This window comes from Heterocephalus glaber, unplaced genomic scaffold, assembly GCF_053883595.1.
Source record: "Heterocephalus glaber isolate CG9 unplaced genomic scaffold, H.glaber_assembly_v1.0 deba00000621, whole genome shotgun sequence".
Classification (NCBI taxonomy): Eukaryota; Metazoa; Chordata; class Mammalia; order Rodentia; family Bathyergidae; genus Heterocephalus; species Heterocephalus glaber.
The window spans coordinates 27,826,747-27,847,904 of record NW_028258153.1 but is presented as its reverse complement, the minus strand read 5'-3'; the positions used below and the strand labels follow the sequence as shown (position 1 = coordinate 27,847,904).

Sequence of the window (21,158 nt, the reverse complement as noted above, 5' to 3'; positions counted from 1 at the left end):
CCCCCTTGACCTCCCTTCTAAAGTCTTATCTTTGGGGTGGGCGGCTTGTTGGCAAGGGGGTGCCTTATTCGTGGTTAGCTTAGAGTTAGTAAGTGGGCGTGTGTCTATCTGTTGTACCCTGTGATGACCCTAGAGTGAATAATAGAGTGACTCTCGAGTGAATACACACGTGTATCTATGTATATGTTAGTGGAAGGTGTAAAGTCAGCCCCCCACTTTGCTTCCCCTATATTCTATTGGAGGTGGGGGTGACTTATCGTTTGTGCACCTGGCTTTCTCTCTGTCCTGCCTGTCAGCTCTTTTTCTGTTCTCTGGGTGCAAGTCCCAAGGCCATTTGGTGCCTTTCTTTATCTGTTTTTTTTCTTTTTTTTTCTCTACCCCCTGTCCTTGAATTATTTTCCAGGGGAATTTTTCTAGTAAAATTTGTTTTTAACTCTTTCTAGTCCGGATTAGGTAGAAGACTCAATGAGGCCCCTATTCTATTTTCTTGTTTACAGACCTCTGACCCTGCACATTTAAGTACTGGTGCTCATGGCAAGAGGGTACCCAGGGTAGGCCCTTACCAAGTGGAATTGCTGAGTTGAATGGTTTCACGCCTTCACCTTTTCCAAATTCTGACAATCAGAATTAAAGGTGTAGATGAGTGGTAGAGTGTGTGCTTAGTCTGCCTGAGATCCTAGGTTCAAACCCAGCACCCCTCCCAAAACAATTTTCCCATTAAAGTTTTTATTATGTAAGCTGTGTGCCTGTCAGTCAGAGAGTAGAACACTACATATCTACACCTTTCTAAATTCTCTTTATTAATCATCAATCATCTTCTTAGAGATGGTAATTAGAGGTAAATGCGATTCAATATTTGGTCATTATTTTTCCCCATGTGTATATTTTTGCTTATTTGTGTGTTGTAAAACAATATTTAGGACTTTTTTTGCCAACTTGGTAGATGTTATCAACACTGAAGGCGCAAATACAGTTGACCCTCTATATCCATGGGTTCCATATTGGGTTCAGCCAACTGCAGATTGAAAATATTTGGGCAAAAAATTGTATCTGCACTAAACATGTACAGGCTTTTTTCCTTTCCTTATTCCCTACGCAATCCAGTATAATAACTACATAGCATTTACATTGTATTAGATATGAAGTAATCTAGAGATGATTTAAATTATAGGGAGGATATGTATAGGTTATGTGCATATACTACACCCTTGTATATAAGGGACTGAGAATCGATGGATTTCGGTATTAGGAAATTCTGCAACCTGTCACCTGCAGATACCAAGGAACGGCTGTCCTTGCTTTATTTCCTCAAAGTGATGCTTCTGAGCTTCCACCCTAAATATATAGTGCTCTGTTGCTCCACTATCTTCTGCCCTGGGCACTGGGCTTTACAGGTCTCACTTCTGGTTGTTACCTCGTAGTATCTCTACTTTTCAAGGAATCCTTGGTGCCAAGGATTTGTGCCCACCTAGAATCTGTGCCTCCCTCTCCCCCAGTTTACACCATGCTCTGGGTTCTTGGGCCACTTCCGGGGCTGTGTATGTGACTTCCTTCTTCCTCCAGTCTTTCTGTGGGGGAGAGGAATTTGCATATCCTGGCTGGCAGGCTGATTGCCTCTGAATTAAGATTGCCTCTGAATGCACTAGTAGTGAAGGAATGAGCCCAGATGGGAAGAGAAAGGAGTGGTGGAGTTGGGAACCAGGGCTGGCTTCCTCTGCAATCCTGTATTCTATCATAAAACTCTGAAGAATCCAAGAATTCTAAACTCAAACTTGGCCATCCTGAAAATTACAGAAGTATGTCCATTACAATGGGAAGAAAGAACATATTTTATTTAATGGTTTCTTAGCTTGATTTTTTTTTTTTGGTTTTTTGGTTTTTTTGTTTTTGGTACCGGGGATCGAACTCGGGTCCTTGCACTTGCAAGGCAAGCGGCGGAACCACTGAGCTAAATCCCCGGCCCTCTTAGCTTGATTTTTAATTGTGAAATATTTAGACATCTGTACTTGGGCCTCCATTTATAGGCTTGCTGTGGGCCTTACAAATTTGAGAGGGATGACTATGATTCACTGAAATTTGTAGCTTTCTTTTGTGTGAATGTGGCCAATTGATCCACTTCCTTCTCATTTTAAAAATTGGTATTATTTAAAAATTTTTTTTGTTATTAAGCCAAGATGCTTTGAATATTTTGTTGAATATTTTGGTGTGTTTCTTTGTGTATGTGTCTCTCGTAGAGGAATTTGAATACTTACCTTAAGTTGTATGGTACTGGATTGTTTTTCAAAGTGTGTTTGCCAAGTTATACTCCCACCAGATATGAACATTCCCTTGCTTCATATTCTTGCCAAGTGATATCTTCAGCCTTTAAAAAGTTGTGTCAATACAAAGAATATAAAATTGAATCTCAATGTTGTCTTAGTTCTTTATATAGTATGGTTCTGTATGACTTTAGGTACTCGTGTTTTTAAGTTTAACTTACTTGATGCTTATTTTCGTTTTACTCTTTGGGTTATCTTAGTGCCAAATTTATTTTTGTATGTAATTCCTTTCCTTTCCTTTTTCTTTTTGCCATTTTAAGCTATAGCTAAAATCATTTCAAAGTGTAAAATTCTGTCAATAAGCATATTCATGATGTTGTGCCACTATCACCACCATCAAATTCCAGAACATTTTCACCCCAAAAAGAATCTTGGCACCCATTTGTAGTCCCTCTTCATTTTCTCCTTTCTCTAGCCCCTAGCAACCTCTAATCTACTTTCAGTTTCTATTCATTTGCCTATGCCGAACATTTCCCATAAATGAAGTCAAGGAATATATGGCCCTTTGGATCTGCTTCCTTCAGTAAGTATGTTTTCAAAGTCTGCATTTTTTTTGTGCATTCCCACCTTGTCAGTGTGTATTTGTGCAGGAGAGGTTTACCTGGAACGGAAGCTTCTTGTGTTACTAATTTGTCTTCTGTCCATGGAGTCACGTTGTCAGGCTGGTGGCCTCAGGGACATGCTATACTCTACAGCTCATGACACAAGGGGGTGCACTCCATGAGAATCGTTTGGGAATTTCTATTCTCATTCCAGATTTGCTTCATTTATTTAGCTTCAGTTTGATCAAATTTGACTTCAGTGTCTGGAGTGTTCCTTAAAGTATTCAATGACAGAATAGATACTTATAGAACCTTCAGGGCATAATGGCAAATTTTTTGAAAGGCACATTATGGAGGTTGTGTGATGTCTATGTTTATTTTTAATGAGTATTTGTATTGATGAATTTTTTTTTTTTTTGGTACCGGAGATCGAACTCGGGACCTTGTGCTTGCGAGGCAGGCGCTGAAACCACTGAGCTAAATCCCCGGCCCCATCTATTGATGAATTATTAATTTTAGTTTTATGAGTTTTATTATATTAAACAAAGTGTACTTAACAGGAAAATGAAATATTAATAAACTAAAATATTAAATTTTTAGGGCCAGGGATGTAACTCAGTGGTGCTGCACCTGCCTGGCAAGCAAGCACAAGGTCCTGAGTTCGAAAAAAGAAATTAAAGTTGGAAAACTAAGTTGGAAATTAAGTTGGAAAAAAGAAATTAAAATTTTAATATGTAATGAGTGTTTAGACTAAACATCAACATTTTCAACATCAACTGTTTACCTGCTTACAAAGTCTAAAAAAAAAGCAGAATTCCTATGTGAACTACAATGAAATACAAACAAAACTCTACCATAGAAAAGATCTTTGCTTCAATTATTACACCTGAGCAGTCTTCACATAGGACAACAGCATGTTCCATACACAATTATCCCTTACACTGATAGCACGTGTGTTTTGTTTTCCTGTCTTCTTTGGTAGGACACACTTGATATCTTGCTGGTCTTCCTCTTTTCTTAGGGGGGTCTTGTGATGGTTTACCTGACTGTTCACCGGTCTGCTCCAGAATTCTTTTGAGGAGTTCTTTGGGCAGATACATACTGTTCTTCCTCTGCAGTAATTGATCATTTATCACTTCCAATCCCAATCTTGTAAGAAAATTTCTGTGATATTTTTGCTTGTTATTTTCTTTGTAAACTATGAAACTATATGCCTGACATGTTTAGGATAGGGTAAGAGACAATCATTGGCCAACACTTTGTGTTTTGGCTGACATCATTGTTGCTGCATAACTCCATCAACAGTATCTACTCTGCCTTTCATTTTGTTGTAAAATGTGACCATTTCTGGCTTCATTTGTGTTGAGGATTCACTATCAGTCTTTTTTTTTTTTTTTTTTTTTTTGGAGACAGGGTCTTGCTATGTAGTCCAGGCCAGCCTGGAACTCACTATGTAGCATAGGGTGACCTTGAACTCACAGGATCCTTCTGCCTCAGCCTCCTGAATGCTGGGATTACAGGTGTGTGCCATCATGCCTGGCCTCTCTACCAATCTTACCATCATGCTGTAACATTGACAGTATCAATATTACTTTGTTTTTCTTCACCACAGAGGAGGCCAATGTTATGTCTTTCTGAAATCCAGAGATTGTACTATGCATTTCTCTATTATGAACCTGCAACATTTTTTCCAGGAATCTTGGCTTTGTTCTTTGGAATAGTTTCTGTGTTGGTCAACTGGTGTTTCTTTTTAGCAAGTGTAACATCAATGGGTAACTCATGAACCAATTGTTGAATGTGACATTTGGGTTACTTTTTGAAATAGGTGCAACAAGCCTGTTCACAACATCATACGGTTTATTACTGCACAAATAAAGACCTGGTGGCTGAGTTCCAGGATAAATTTTTCTTTTTGGTACCAGGGATTGAACTCGGGATCTTGTGCTCTCAAGGCAGGTGGTGGAACCACTGAGCTAAATCCCTGGCCCTTCCAGGATACATTTTTAAATTAAGGTGTAAAATATTTTTGCATCTACCAGGGCTTATATTTTTATACCACATTTAGAAGGATTATTTGGCATATATTGCCAAAAGCTTCAACAACAATGAAATGAGGCAAATTGTTTGCCAATCATCATGTCTTCAGATGGAGTATAAATTGCTTGACAATTCGAAGTAAAGCTATCAAAAAAATGAGTGAATAGCAGCCAAATTGTCAAGTTTTTTCTTTTTTTGCGAATCTTTTTGTCATTAAAACGTAGTCAATTTTGAAGGAAACCAAATCTCTTGAGTGTCATTATTGTTCTAAAAATCTCAATGCCACATCTGTCACTTCTCTATAAATCCTTTAGATTCTGATGATTAGAATGATAAAGTCTTGCTAAGAAGGCTTTTAGTTCAGATAGTGAGGTGTCATGAAAAATAGCTTTGTATTGCTGTTGATGGATATAGAATGTTTTACTTCTATTTTCTTGTTAGTGTATTTCAAAACATCTTGTAGCATATCATCCATTACAATTTCCAACACTGAATTGCAATGTTGGCATTCTGTCCAATAGGTTTCTGTCCCTAGCAAGAACCTAGTAACATTTTCTTTTTTTTCTTCCCTTCTAATAACATTTTCTAACCTTGTTCTAATGTTGGATCATTCATATGTATGTGACCATTTTGTAGCATTTTGACTAGTCAAATATTGATTTACATTACTGTTTTCTTCCTCATCTTAATCAAGGTCTTCATTCTGTACTTTTCTGTCATATCTTGCTCTGTTTCACTGTCATAACCTCTTTGTTTTGTTTTTTTTTTTGGTACCGGGGATCGAACTCGGGTCCTTGCACTTGCGCAGCAGGCGGCGAAACCACTGAGCTAAATCTCCTGCTCACCTCTTTGGTTTACATGATCCAAGTCATCATCCATACCTGCATCACTTGATGACTGACTTTCAACCTCCTCCCAAAATTGTAAAAGCAGATTTTCATGTGATATTGTACTGAATCGGGCTAATTCTACAAGAAAAATTGAAAGAAAACATGTAATAAAAAATTGTAAATACACAAAAATGTAACACGGCACTTTACATGGGTAAAACTCACCTGCTGACACTTTGACACACATGCACACACCTTGCTGTTTTTCATACTAAATAGGTGAACACAAAGATTGCTTCCTGTATTCCCCCAGCATGGCTACTAAGATGCACAGGTGGCTTCTGTTGTGCTAAAGTACATATTTTCATTAGAAAAGTATGGTAAGGTAGTGTGATACACACTGATAATGCCCCTACTGACAAACCCTAGCCCTAACCCCACGTAGTAGCAACTCATCTTTATTAGTTATGTAAAGTCGTTTCTTCAGTATCTATACATGGTCACACAGAGGGACACATGTTTCTAGGAGACACTGACAGCAAATGACAGCAAAATGCCTTCTACTTTTTACATAACACAGAGATGAGAAAAATGTTTAAAACAAGTATAGATTTGTCTTCCTTCCATGAAATGGTTCTAATTTGCTTCCTAACCATGTTTACTTCCAAACAGGAATCTGATTTTTATCTACAGGCTGCTTTAATAGACTTGGCCCATTAATAGGTATTTGGAAAAGGCGTAAAAGATTCTAGGAGGGCCTAAGATTTCAGGCCCCATGAAAAATTAGAAATCAGTTTAATCAGGTTGGAGTAGTGAGCTGAACTTGGGTTAAGGGAAGGGAGTAGAGACCCATTTTATGATCTTTTGTTTTCTGTCCAGAGAAAACTTAGACTAACTCGTGGCACCAGATTAAGACATAGCTCACTTTTGCCAGGAGAGAACAATTTTGAGCATGAACATGCATCCCTGTTTCCCTGGGGGAATTCATTCTAAGATCCCCTGGATGCTCTAATTTCTTATACAGAATGGTTTAGTATTAACATATAACCTATGCATATCCTCCCACTATAAATTATCTCTGGATTACAGGTGGCACCCAATACAATGCAAATGCTGTGTAAATAGTTGTTATACTATATTGTGTGTGTTGTTTTTTTTGATACCAGGGATCGAACTCGGGACCTTGCGCTTTTGAGGCAGGCGCCGGAACCACTGAGCTAAATCCCCGGCCCTTAATAGTTGTTATACTATATCATTCAGGAAATAATGACAAAAATCTGTACTTATTCAGTACATATGCAACTTTTTTCCAATATTTTCTACCTATTCTGGGTTGAATCTACAGTCATGAAACCTACCAATACAGAGGGCCTAATATGTATACATTGATTTTAAAATCATATGATGCACAACTCAATTTGCGTATTATTTAATTTTTATGTTTTTAAATTTTAAAATCAACATATATACAATAAAATGACTTCTATGTAATATATCCATTTAAAGTGTACAGTGTAAAGAGCCATGACAAAAGGTTATGCCCAGAGAACCAAGACCAGTGATAATTAAAAGATTCAGAACATTTTCATCAGCTCTGAAAGTTTTCTTGTACTCCTTCTTAATTAACCAGTTAATCTGCACTCCTTCAGCCCTGTCACCTCAGGCAGTAATTTTCTACTGTCTTAGATTAAAAAAATATGGGGCCGGGGATTTAGCTCAGTGGTTGCGCCGCCTGCTGCACAAGCGCAAGGACCTGAGTTCAATCCCCGATACCAAAAATAAATAAAGAGTTGTGGCATTTTTTCACCACATCCTGGACTGTTTTGGTCAGCATCTGCTGTGTAAGTACTTAGCTTTGGAATTGTACTTCTCAAACTTCTGTATGCCTCTGAATCTCATCAAAAAGCTTGCTGAAATGCAGATTCCTGAGCCACACCTCCAAAGTTCTGGTTCCAGTATGGGTGGGCTTGAGTGTGGGAACCTGCCTTTTAACTGTCCTGCTGAAAGATTCTTTTTCAGGGGTCCAGAGCACACTTTCAGAAACAAACAGAAGCCATAGATGCAGTTGCTGGCACACTGCAGACTGTTTTATGTGGCTTCCAAGCTAGAGGGAGGAAAAGAGAAATGAATTCTTTAGTGTTGAGTGAACAAAAGATGAGAAAGTATTGCTTTCTTAAAGGTTAAAGTGACATGCCTTTGCCTTTTATGTGACATAGCCAGAAGACATAGGATGCTTTGGTATTTAGCCATCCATCCACAAATATTATTAAGCACATACTTTATGTTGCAAGGTTCATTCTTCCAGAGGTGCTTTCCTTTTTCTCTCTAAAAGGAATCCTCAAATATAGTAATATAGTAATTTTTTTTTTTGGTACCAGATATAGAACTCAGGACCTTGCACTTTTGAGGCAGGTGTGGTCCCACTGAGCTAAATCCTCAAATACTGTTAAGTAGTTAATCTTTCTGTCTAGTTCATCTTAGTTTTTATTTTATTGAGGAATTTATGTTGGGAAATATGGGTGGGGAGGAGGCATGTGACAGGAGAGGAGGCTTGTGTGACCTACTTTCTGTAATCTTCCAGATTTTGGCAGTCCTGCCATTACTTCCTGTCCTTTACTCTCTTCACTTCCTGTGCTTTTTCCTAGTACTGATGTGGATTTAGACCAGTGCTTCTCACATTTTGCTTTACATTGGAATCACTTGGGAAACCTTGAAAACCAAACCAAACCAAACCAAAACAAAACAAACAATAATGCTGCCTCACTCCTTGCCCTAGACATTCTTTTTTTTTCTTTTTTCTTAAATTCTTTTATTGGTACCTTTTAGGTATACAATATGTTTACATTTATCATTGGGTGCTTGTACCTGTACATGATGTATCTTGGTTCTTATTTTTTCCCCATTACCTGTGCGGCCTTCACCCCCTCCACCCTTCTCTATTTACATAGACTTTGTTTCCATTTTTTTTCTTTTTTTTGGTACCGGGGATCGAACTTGGGACCTTGTGCTTTCGAGGCAGGCACTGGAACCACTGAGCTAAATCCCCAGCCCCTCCATTTTTTTCTTTTCTCATAATTTTTCCTTTCCCTTCTTTCCTTTCCCCTTCCCCTCCCACTTCCCCTACCCCTTTGAACCTTTTCTTCCTATTTCAAATTATCAATTATTTGTTTTAATCCTTATTTACACTTTGTTTCTCACACTAGAGATACTATTCGGTATTTACACATGTGTGTCCTATTTATTTCACTTAAGAGTATGGCCTCAGTATGCATCCATTTAGCTATACGTGTCTCTAGTTTCTCGTTCTTTATGGCTGAGTAATACTCCATTTTATAAAAAAAAAATCTTTATCCAGGTTCCAGTTGATGGGCACTTGGGCTGTTTCCAAGCTTTAGCTATTACGAACTGTGTTAAAGGCCATATTTTCAACTATTAGGGTTTTATGCTTCAAGAATGAATTTTGGGAGGAGATAATTCAGCCCATAACAAAGTATATTATATGGTAGGTAAAATCATAGACATTTACATAAAAAATGGAGTTAAAATTTTGCTACCGTAATTTAAAAAGCCCATCATTATTTTCATGGATAAATACATTATAGAATGTCCATACAATGGATTTTTGCTCAGCAATAAAGATGAAAAAGCATCAATACATATAACAACGTGAATGAATCTCAGTTATTCTGAGTAAGAGACCAGCCTCTCCCCGCCCCCAAAAATGTGTGATTTTGATTAAATAAGATTCTAGAAAATACAAACTAACCTACTATGACAGAAAACAAATAAATAGTTTCCTGAGACAGGGATAAACAGGGAAAGGAAAGAGGAAGGGATTACACAGGACATGAGAAAATGTGGAGTCATAGATATATTCATTATTTTGGTTGTGATAATATTGTCATAGGTTTATAAATATGTCAAGAGGTATCAAATTGTACACTTTAAATATGTACAATTTATTCTATGCCATTTATATCTTAATAAAGCCAGTGGGGGAGTCAAAAGAGGCTGTTTCCATTCCCTGATAAATGCCTGGAAGTCTTTTTCTAATCATAGTGAAGGTCTATTGCCTCCAGTCCAGGTGGCTAGGCTTGAAACAGGCACTTGCTCAGGTTTTTGTCCTCTGGATCTTACAAGAGCTTTTTGGGGGCCAGCTGAGCTTCTCACTGCAACTCTCGTTTGGGCTTCCTCTTGCCCCACATTCTTGGATCTATCACTTACTAGCTTTGTCTTCATATAAATGCACAACAGTGCTCAGCACTTTTTCGTTCGTTCCCCACAGGTTATTTCCCTTTTCAATCTCTTGGGTCTTACAGAAGCAGTCAACAAGGGGGCACCTCATAAACACAGACACCCTTGCTCACGGTTGGTTTGCAGGCGCAGGTACCCCTCTGAGGGCTCCCTGGCCCCTCCTCGAGTCCCTGCTGGTTCAACTCTGCGTCTGTCAGGTTCAAGCTCCACCCTAGACATTCTGATGTCCTTGGGGTGTGCACTGGACAGGGAGATTTTTTTTTTGGACAGGGAGAGTTTGAAAAAGCCTGAAGGAGACTGCAGTGGGCAACAAAGTTTGCAAATTACTAACTTCTGGCATTAGGGAAATGTCAAGACTGGAGGGCTGTCTGCAACAACAGAGAGATGATGTTTGGTGCCACCAGTGCTGTTTGTCCCCCTCTTGATACAACTGTATAATATGCATGGGTGCTGGGCCTCTCCCCCACTTGCTACTCTTCAGATGTGGACCAGAAACCTTTTTGCCCTTTACAGTCTTGCAGCAACTTGGTTTATTCCCTTCCTTAGGCTGAGGCCTGCAGTCACGTTCAGCTTCCGGCTCTGCCATTCTTTGTGCCTAATGTGTTCTGGGAAAAGCCAACCTGTTCTTTCAACTCCCCTTTTTCTCTTCTCCAGCATTGACTGTTACCTTGCTCACTGTTCTCTCTCTGTCCACCCTGGGAGTTCCAGATTCAGTGAACCATCCCCACCCTCAGTAACAAGGCAATTTAAGCTTGAACATCAAATATAAGAAAACAGGAGTCTGTGGCTTTCAAATAATATTTCATTAGGGTTGTTTTCGATTGTTAATATATTACTCTTTAGATCAATGTTTAGATTTTTATCTTTCACACATCCTGGTTCTTTTTCTACCTAGTTTATAGTATGGTGAGCTGTTTCCTGTTTTCTATACAGATCAACTGTCTCTTTGTTTTTATCAATCCCCTGAAGTGTCAGCAACAGAGGGGCCCAGTGGGGGCAGAGGGGAAGAAGGGAAGGAGTATTTCAATTCAAATTAATGTCAGAAGAAAGAGAGAGAGAGAGAGAGAGAGAGACACACACACACACACTCTGGCCGTCCAGTTACTTTGTTTTTGCCCTCCTTCCAAATTGGCCCTGTGTTCACTGGTATGTGTGTTTACTGGTGTGTGAAGCGCAAGAGCTCAGGAGCCTAACCCAGACTTGAGTGAGACAAGCCCAAGCTGCAATTTTCAGCCCTGCCTACGCATTAGAATCACCTGGGTTCCATTGCACACAAATTAAGCCTATCTCTACGGGTGTGGCCAGGTTTAGGTATTTTTAAACGCTCTCCAGTTGATTAGTATTGGGGATGGGAACCGGCGTGCAGGATGGCTGTTTAGAACACACCCGGGGCAGGGGAGAGAACTCACAGCCTGGGTTAAATAACATTTTGTTCCATGGCTGGAAGGGAAAAGTGAAAATGTCATTTGTTTTTAGGCTTCTGGCCCCAGATTTCTGCAAGACAATTCTGCCTCTTTCAAGGCCATCTTTGCTCCTTTTTGAAGTTACCATTTCCTATACTGACTAACTAGTTTGCTTGAAGTTTATCTGATCCCACACATACGGCACTCTGCAAATATTTGCCTTGTCCTGGGCATCTCGTAATGGTTTGTAGGTTAGTTCTCTTTTTTTTGGACTGGGAGGTGGAGCGTTCTAGTGGCTGTAAGCAACCTTCTGTAGGGCCTATTGTTTCCTTGGGGACACACAGTACTAAACTGGGAGGTGGCCTTGAACCAGACACTCTTAGTGTGTTCACAGGAAAGCACCTGCAGGGTCATCTTGGGAGCGCATTAGAAATGCAAAGTCTTGTCCCCCACACGAAGACCTGCTGATTCTGAAACTCTGGGAGGGGCCCTGCCTTAGGTGTTCTAAGAAACCTTCTAGATGATTCTGGTGCATATTAAAAGCTCAAGAATCACCTGGACCTGTTAGGTCTGTCATTGGCTAGCAAAGGTTCTTGCTTTTGTAGAAATGGAAATTAAAACTGAGCAGAAATCTACAGAGGGAAAAAGCTTTACTACAATTGGAAAGTTGGAGGGAAGAGAGGAAAGGACTCCAGCTTAGGTAGCTGGAGGGGGTACGCTTTGATATAGGGGCTCAGACTGGCCCACCCACATAGTCAGGAGGCTAGCATTCGAGGATTAGGTGATGGGCGGGGTCAACTTGATACTGTAGTTTTGTCAGTCTGGTGTTTTAGCTCTGGAATCCTTCTGGCTGAGGAAATGGTATCTATCTGTGGGAGTCTCAGGATTCTGGATGCATCCGAATGCCCCTCTAAACTTCTTCTCTGGGTGTCCTGTCTTGAAGGGAGATGAGATCCTGTATATTCAGGTCTAATCAATCTTCCTTTGCCAACTTTTAGACAGAAATCCCCTAAATGATTAACATGTCTGTGTATGCAGAGCTAGGAAGAGATTTGACCTAAAATTTACAATAACAAAGGATAGAAAATGAAAGTAAAACTTTGTTCTGCTTTTAGTTATTTATTGGGCATCTGTAGGCCCAAATGAAGTCATGATTTATAGCAAAAATGGCTTTTAAGTCCCTGATCATCCCAGGAAAAAAACCACAAATCATGTTTTTAATGAGCAGCAGGCAAGGAGCCAGGATTCTCCCTGTTTTCCCCCCATGCCTACAGTGATCCTATGTTATTGTTAAGGAAAGCCAAGTCTAACACGGTGAGGTCTCAGGTTACTTTATATAAAGATTAACTGGGTCGGGCCGGGGATTTAGCTCAGTGGTGATGCCACCTGCCTCGTAAGCACAAGGTCTCGAGTTCGATCCCCGGTACCACAAAACCAAAAAAAGATAACTGGGTCTTTCAAGGAATAGCCTTTCTTTCCTTTGAGGTCATTGATTGTACAAATAAAATGGGCTGTGCTTACCTGCTTTGGAGAGAAGTAGTGTCCTGTTTACTTTGCAGGTAGATGGCTCCCTTTAGTTTGAGACCTTGAGGTTTTTCCAATCCCTCACCAATGGTCTGAACTTTGTATGGGCCCTGGGCCTTATTAGCCCACTTAGGTGTTATATTCTCTTGAGCTAAAGTTTGAAACCACAAGCTTTTTGAATATTACCTACAGATAATGACCAAGAAATCAAGAGGGGAAAAAAAATCACATCTTCTTTGCTTTTGAAGTAGCCCCCAGCCACTGGTCTCTAGTTTGCTAATGACATTCCCTTTTGGGGCACCCTTCCCCTCCCTCCCACGCTCCCCTACCCTTCTCCAACCTCCTCCTTCCCCTCTCACCCCTCCCCCCATCCTGGCCCCCCCCGTAAAAGTAGGGTGCGGAGGGGGGAGGGGTGAGAACCTGATACCTGACCACACACACTTGGAGAAGCTGTCGTTTAGAAAACCCCAGGAGGCCAAACGTTCACCCCATTTCCTGATGTAAGTTTATCAGTCAATATTAGGCACCTGAGCTGGGACAAAATAATCAGAAGAAAGTGAGAAGGAAGCTTCAGCTGCTTTAACCACTTAACAGTTTACCCAGAGCATCACTGGGGCATCGCATTTGTTTACGTACTATCCCAAGACTATACCAAGATGTACACTCCTGTGTACACTGCTTCTACTCTGCTGTCAATTTTCAATTTAATAATAAGGAACAGGGCCGGGGATTTAGCTCAGTGGTTCTGCCACCTGCCTCGAAAGGGGAAGGACCTGAGTTCGATCCCCGGTACAAAAAAAAAAATAATGAGGAACAGTGGCTTCAATAATCCAGAATGCCGTTTTTTTCTCTTTATGGTTTGGAAGAGTTTTGGGTTTTCCAGATTAGGGTTTTTTTTTGTTTTGTTTTTTGAGATCTGGATTCAATGAGCAGATCTTCCTCTTATCTGAGTTACCCTTGAATTTTCATTTTATTGGGCCTCAGTTTCCCAAAGTAGGAATATTGTGACTACGGAATGAAGTAACAGTTGTGAAGTTCAGTAAATGTGTAACATTAGTTTCTGTACTTCCGCCCACATAGAAGCAGAGCACAGAGTACCCTGTCCTTGTGACTGATCAATGTGCTGAAATTAGGATGGAGAGGATGATTCTAAGAAGCAGCTGGGAGAGGTCTGTGGAATGGGGTGGGCAGGGCGGGGCCAGGCCAAGGATAAATAGAGGCAGACCTTGCAGTTTGAGCAATGTGAGCACCATAGGTTGTGGAGGAGTAAGTAGTTTGCCTGAGGGCTGAGGTGAGAAATGAGAAGTAAACCAGGCTGTCAAATAGGCAACAGGAACCCGGCTAGCACACCTCCTCTGGACATGACTACTTTGGTTGGGCTTGGAGAAGCCTTGCTCCTTGAGGTTCCTGCAGAAATGTCCCCATTAGGCCGCCTGGCTGCCATTAGTTACTTAGCGAAAGTGGTGACTTGAGGGACCTTGGAAGTGACATGCCTTAGCACTTACTATCCTGCATTTCCTGTGATCTGCAGAGGTGCTTTTGGCTTTGCTCCAAGTCTAGGATGTGTGAACAGGAGCCAAAGGGAAAGCAAAGATTGCTTATTCCTTCCCATTACAGCTGTCAGACATCTCAGAGCCGAGGGCAGAAGCTGTCCGTGTGTGGTGTTTCAGGGAGGTCATTTTGAGAACAACATCAACAAGAACATTAAAGACAGTGGCCATGAAACAGTGATGCCTCGTGGGAAATCAGGTCTTACACATCTGGTCACGCTAGAGTGGGAGGAATTTCTGATTTGGGTAACTTTAGAGGGCCTTTCCCATTGTAAGAGTCTTCAGATCCCCTCTTCTTGGGGCTGGGGGATGAATGATAGGGTGCCCTTATCCCCGCTCCTGAGGATTCTGGATGGTGGGGACTGGTGGGAGCAGTTGTCTGAAACCACAGAGCAGAACTCAAAAGGCAGTAGAGCTGAGGCCAGCCTTATCGAGGAGGCCAGAGACACTTCAAAGCCAAGGTCCCTGGTGAAGAAAGCCAGGAGGGGGCTGGGCTCGGAGAATGGCTAGGACAGAGGTTGTCCCGGAGGCCGAGCCACAGAACCTTGAACTCTCAAGAGATTCTTCTGCTAAGTTTGAAGGCACTTCCAGAGGGTTTCAGATACATTTTACACATAGGCAACATTTGTGTACGTGACTTTTAAAGAGAATAACTTTTGCCTAAATGTTTACATTTTTGCAAAATTGCTAGTTTCAATAAAATCATTTTGGGCTAGGGATTTAGCTCAGTGGTTCTGCCACCTGCCTTGCAAGCTCAAGGACCTGAGTTCGATCCCCGGTATCAAAAAAAAAAAAAAAATCATTTTGTATTTCTGTTTTCCAGTGACAAACAACTGAAAAATAATACTAGCAACAGATAATGTTTTGTATTTGGGAAGTGAGCACCAACTATTAAAAGAGTAATTCTAATTGAAAATAAAATAAAAGGCTTGAATAAATGGGAAGCAGAAGATTTAACATGGTTAGGATATTACATACTTAATATGCAATGTAATTCATGAAGTTAACAGGAATAAGATTCCCATTGTGCTATTTTGTGGAAATTGATAATCTCTAATAAGATTTTTTTTTTCTTGGTACCGGGGATCGAACTTGGGACCTTGCGCTTGCAAGGCAGGCAGCAGAACCACTGTACTAAATCCCCGGCCCTCTAATAAGATTTTTATAGAGAAAATCATAGTTAAGCACACTAAAGAGTTTTTGAAAAGGTATAAGCCAATATATCATAAATTACTCTGTTAATATTTAAAATGTGACATAAAGGACTTTTAAATCATATGGTGTAAGGGCTGGGGATTTAGCTCAGGGGTTTTGCTGCCTGTTGTGCAACCGCAAGGACCTGAGTTCGATCCCCGGTACTCTCTCTCTCTCTCTCTCTCTCTCTCTCTCTATATATATGGTATGAGATTTAAAACCAAAGAGTTTGATAAAAAAACATAGTATGGATTCTGATAGTTGTAAACTTGGTAAAAGGTTAACATACAGTAGTCTAGAAAAACAATGAGAAAAATCATATTTCATAGTTGTTATTGAGAAAGGTATAAAACTTGGGTTTTTTTGAACTTATGTGTTTTATGTGTTCATCTGACATCATTTGTCATAGTAAGAAGTTTTAAAGAGTATTGAAAATAACTCTTGAAGTGAGACAAAATGGTATAGTTATCTATCTGTGGAGGATGAATTAATTTTGCATGTACTATTTACTATTTAATAGTACCTAAACTGTAAGGCCCTGAACATATATTCAGTAATAAACTTGATCAATTCTTGATTGAAAAAAGGAAAAAATAAAAAATTGTTTGTAATAAACAAGGCTGATAAAGATTAATATTTTAAAAAACGTAAAGAACAATTAAAAATCTGTAGGTCAGTACCTTTTCTCCATTAGATGAACAGTTATTTTTTGTTTGTTTTGAGATGAGTCTCAATATGTAGTTCAAGCTTGCCTTTTTTGTGTGTGTGTGTAATTACTGGGGTTCAAGCTTGAGCCCTTATACTTGTACAGCAGGCGGTGAAACCACTGAACTAAATCCCCGGCCCCATCAAGCTCACCTTTAACTAAGTATGTAGCCCCAGGCTGGCCTCAAACTCATGGTGATCCTTCTGCCTCAGTCTCCTGAGTGCTAGATTATAAGCATACACCACCATGCCTGGTTAGATAAATACTTAAAGGATATGAACAAATAGTAATATATTTTTTAAAAAAGATCAGGCCAACATTTGGGGAATATTTCCTTCTTGCTAATAATAGAAGCATGAATTAATAAAAGCATAAGTTTATTTTATACCCACTGAAGTAGCAAAAGTGACGAAAGTCAGTGTTAATGTGCTGGTGGAGTAAGAAACACACTACCAGATTGCCGGTATGTACAGTAGGTCAAAATGAAACACAAGCTGCCAAGAGAATTACTGTGTCCTTTGAAGCAATATTCCCAAGGGAATAAATCTCAAGAAAATGTAAAAGAAGAAAGGTTATTGTACAAAGATCATTGTAGCCAGTGTTTATGTAGTGAAAAACCTGGCCATTAGCCTGCCTGCCAATTTGGTAATGATTGTGCAACTAGAACAAATTAATATGCCATCTTATTAATAACTGTTAAACCCAGGAACTTTGGCGATATCATATGTAGGATATATAAATTAAAAAGTAGAGTGATTGTGCTATGTTGACATTGATAACAGAACTATCAGGATTTCTCAAGCTAAATCAGTGCTCAGACTTCAAAGTGATAAATCAAGTATTCGGCTGTCATATATGGCTTCCATGTTGGAAAACTCAAATCTATAAAAAAATTTTATTAGTCCATGTTTGCAGTACATAATGATTACGTTCATTGTGGGGAGTTAACACATGGACTTGACACATCTTAATGTTTTTTACATCCTCTTCCCTCCCTCCCCCAAAGCTCAAATTGCATAGAAGAACTCCATCATCATAGAAAGTTCTATTGGACAGTATTGACCTAAGTCATTAATGTCCTAAAATGGAGGAGGCTTTCCATCTTTTTCTGTAGTTTGAATATACAATTAAGAGTTTGCTTCCATTCCTTTATAGTCACAAATATAAAGGTATACACTGGTATAAAACTCAGAGAAAATATGGCAGTGAATAATTTTGTGTAATTAAAATGTTAAGTAAAGGGAATTGTCTTACTGACTTTAATTTCTCAATGGGCAATCATTTCTCAGACTAGGGGAGATAATGTTCAAAGAAGTATTGCAATAATTAAAGTCAATTGTGTGTGTATATGTGTATAATTTTTGAAGAAAATACGTCCTTCTCTTGATCTATCTGCTTCATAAATGTATCTTTTTTTCCTTTTCTGTGCTTTATCCTTTTTTTGTCATTTATTTATTTATTTAGTTTGGCATATCTTAGGCCTGGCCCAGGAGAGCACTCATTCACCACATCAGTCAGAAATGCATCTTTTTAAATTGTATTCTTTGGGCCAGGTATGGTGCTGCATACCTGTAATCCCAGAACTCAGGAGGCTGAGGCAAGAGAATCACCATGAGTTTGAGGCCAGCCTGGGTTATGTAGTGAATTCAAGCCCAGCTTGAACTACATAGTGAGACCCTGTGTCAAAACAAAACAAAACAAAATAGTATTCTTTGAGTAGGCCCAACTTTATAAGTTAACAAGGGATACGTGCATTGATCTTTGCTGAGTGAACATTTTATGGACGATTTTGTTTTCCTCTGTGAAGTGGAAACATGACAATAGTCATATTTTCTTCTAGGAACTTATGCAAATATTCTCATGATGTTCTCTCAGAAAAAAATTTCCAAGTCCTGAAAAATCATGAACTCTCTGGACTAAACCAAGAGCAACTAGCGGTGCTGCTTCTCCAAAGTGACCCATTTTTTATGCCCGAGGTAAGTGTTATGATTCCTGTTTACACAGCACGGAGAGCATTATGGGTACCATTGTATCATTGGTGTGTTGGTTTAGGAGCAGAGAAAACTTGAAGTCAGGAGCAGGGTTCTGCAATTGGCGGTCAAGGCTGTTGCTGAGTGATGTAAGAGATTCCAGCAGTTTCCCTCCTACTTGAGGATGGATAAGTATTTAAATCTGGATGACTCTACTGCTTGGCTGCTAGGGAGCCCCTGGGTGGGGAAGGGTGACCCCTTGACATAATAGTTGTAGGGTTAATTGATGCTTTACATCAGGGTGGCCTCTTGGAAGGGGTCGCCTTTGAATTGAAGTTTGACAGGTGGTAGGGAAGATGAGGGTACAGGCTCAGCTGTTTTAACAGACTCTCCCATCCACCCCACAGTATGGTGAAATAAACTATACTTTTATTTCCCTACCACTAGATAGGCTAGATGAGGAGTCAGCAGTCTAGCTCAAGGCCTGCCACCTGTTTTTATAGATAAGGGTTCATTGGAATGCAGCCACGCCTATTTGTTTATGTACTGTCTGTGACTGCTTTTACACTATCAGGACAGGTTGGGTAGTTGCAGCAGAGACAGAATGGCCTGAAAAGCCTAGAATATGTACTCTGTAGTCTTTTACTTGTCTCCATGTGGGCAAGCAGGCAACCTGGGTGAGCAGGCAGCTGGATCATCCAGGCACTCGGGCCAGTAGGTCAGATCTGTTATCTTCAACATGTGGCTTCCAGGGCTCAGTGGCACTGACCCTGCCTGGCAAATGCAAGGTCCTGAGTTCAATCCCCAGTTCTGCAAAAAAAAAAAAAAAAAATCTGGCTTCTATCTTCAGATACAAGGGTGATCTCATTTGTCACCATTTTCTAGCCAAACCGATTGGAGTATAGAGAGGAAGGGGAAGATAAACCATTTCCTTTTTAAAAGAAGTTGCACTGACATCGTATATAGCACATCTGCTCATGTTTCATTGGCTATAGCTTTTCACATGGTCACGGTTAGCTGAAAGGAAGGCTGGGAAATGGTGATTCTGGCTGGGTGACTATATATATCTTTCTAAACCTTGTTAACTTTTGTTACTAGAAGAAAAATCGGAACAATGGTGAATAAGTCTCATCTAGATAGGCATAGAGACTTACAATCAGAAGATGTGGTTTAAAGCATAAATCCAGTCTGAGAAAAACCCTTGAATGTGAAGATGTTAGCCTCATACTGAAAGAGAGGCAGAGGGACACATCCCGTATGGAGTGGCTGGGAGGGATGGTGTCTTAGTTACTTTTCTCTCATTGGTGAGACAAAACACCTGACACCCAAAGTTAAAGGGGGGAAAGGTTTATTTAGCTCACAGTTTGTAGAGGTTTCAGTCCATAATCGGCCCGCTCGAAGGCAGGGTGGCTTGGCAGAGGGGCATTGCAGAGGAGACAGTTCAAGGGAAGCAGAAGACAGCAAAAGGAAGCAAGCAAGGGACCTTAACAGTGTCTTTCTGCCCCTTTTATCTTATCCAGACTACTTAGGGCAGTTAGCACTCACACCCTTAATCCTAGTGCCTCTGAGCCTAGTGTCACACACTCTAGATCCAGCCACCTCTGAAAAACCCAACCTATGACCACATGAGGCTTTGAGAGGACATTAAAACATGAGCCATAACAGATGGGGATCATGTGAGTAAGGGTGGAATTCAAATTCCATATATACATATATGTATATACACACACACACACATATATATATAATATTTTTTTTTCTTTGAGACAGGGTCTCACTGTCTTTCAGGCTGGTCTTAAACTCACTATGTAGCCCTGGCTGGCCTCGACCTTGCAGTGATCCTCCCGCCTCAGCCTCCTGAGTGCTGGCCCAGCTGCAAGGCTGGAGTCCAGATGCCCATTTATTTATTTATTTACTTATATGGGGAATCAAACTCAGGACCTTGCACTTGTGAGGCAGGTGTGGTGCCACTGAACTACATCCCCGGCCCTCGGATGCTCTTTTATTTATTTATTTATTTATTTATTTATTTATTTATTTTTGGTACCGGAGATCGAACTTGGGTCCTTGTGCTTGCGCAGCAGGCGCCGGAACCACTGAGCTAAATCCCCGGCCCTTTTATTTTTATTTATTTATTTAAAAAATTTTTTTGGTACTGGGGACCGAACTTGGGACCTTGCACTTGTAAGGCAGTCAGTGGAACCACTAAGCTAAATCTCTGGCCCTCGGATGCCCTTTTATACATGACAAGATAGCTGCTGGAGACCTCTTGAGGATTAAACACTTTTATTCTCAACTCAGTGTATTTCTCTAACCACTTAAAAGACCTTAGGACATAAGAGGTGATTTTGAGTTGGGCACTTTAGGAGAGATATGAATACAAGGTAGCCTATACGAATTTTGGGAGGGACATATTCTATTTCCTCTCTCAAGTCTATGTATTCCTCTGTAGTTCTCTCTCCAGGAAACCAAGGTTTAGAAGTCTTGTTTTGGGGTATCTGGGTGCCAGTCTAGTCCCCCACAGCTTCCAGCATGTGGAGAATGCCTTACACACCAACCGTATTAAAGGAAGGTCTCCTTTATAAACAGCAGCATCTTTCCTTTTCCTTTTGTGAGAGGGAATGACAACTAGGGAAAGACTTGCTATGACACTTTAGTAATAAATTGTGGCCCACCTTTCATGTGGTGTCAACTGGAGCCTTAAAAAGGTCACTCATTGGGTCTGAGTGCTTCAGAAGCACCAAGGACTCCTCCTCACGTGGGGACATACACTTATCCAGTTATCAGAGTATCTGGGAGCAGCAGCTGTTCCCTTCTCTGCAGAGGAGCT

General features: G+C 40.3%; 1 protein-coding gene across 2 annotated transcripts in view; it reads left to right on the top strand.

Moving 5' to 3' along the window:
* Positions 1–21,158, top strand: part of Zc3hav1 (zinc finger CCCH-type containing, antiviral 1) — a 67,642-nt gene that overhangs the window by 6,704 nt on the left and 39,780 nt on the right. For both annotated transcript variants that reach the window (XM_021263674.2, XM_004851252.4), the window contains one exon: positions 18,199–18,334. In XM_021263674.2, coding sequence (XP_021119333.1) covers positions 18,199–18,334 — 136 coding nt within the window. The remainder of the gene's footprint in view (positions 1–18,198; positions 18,335–21,158) is intronic.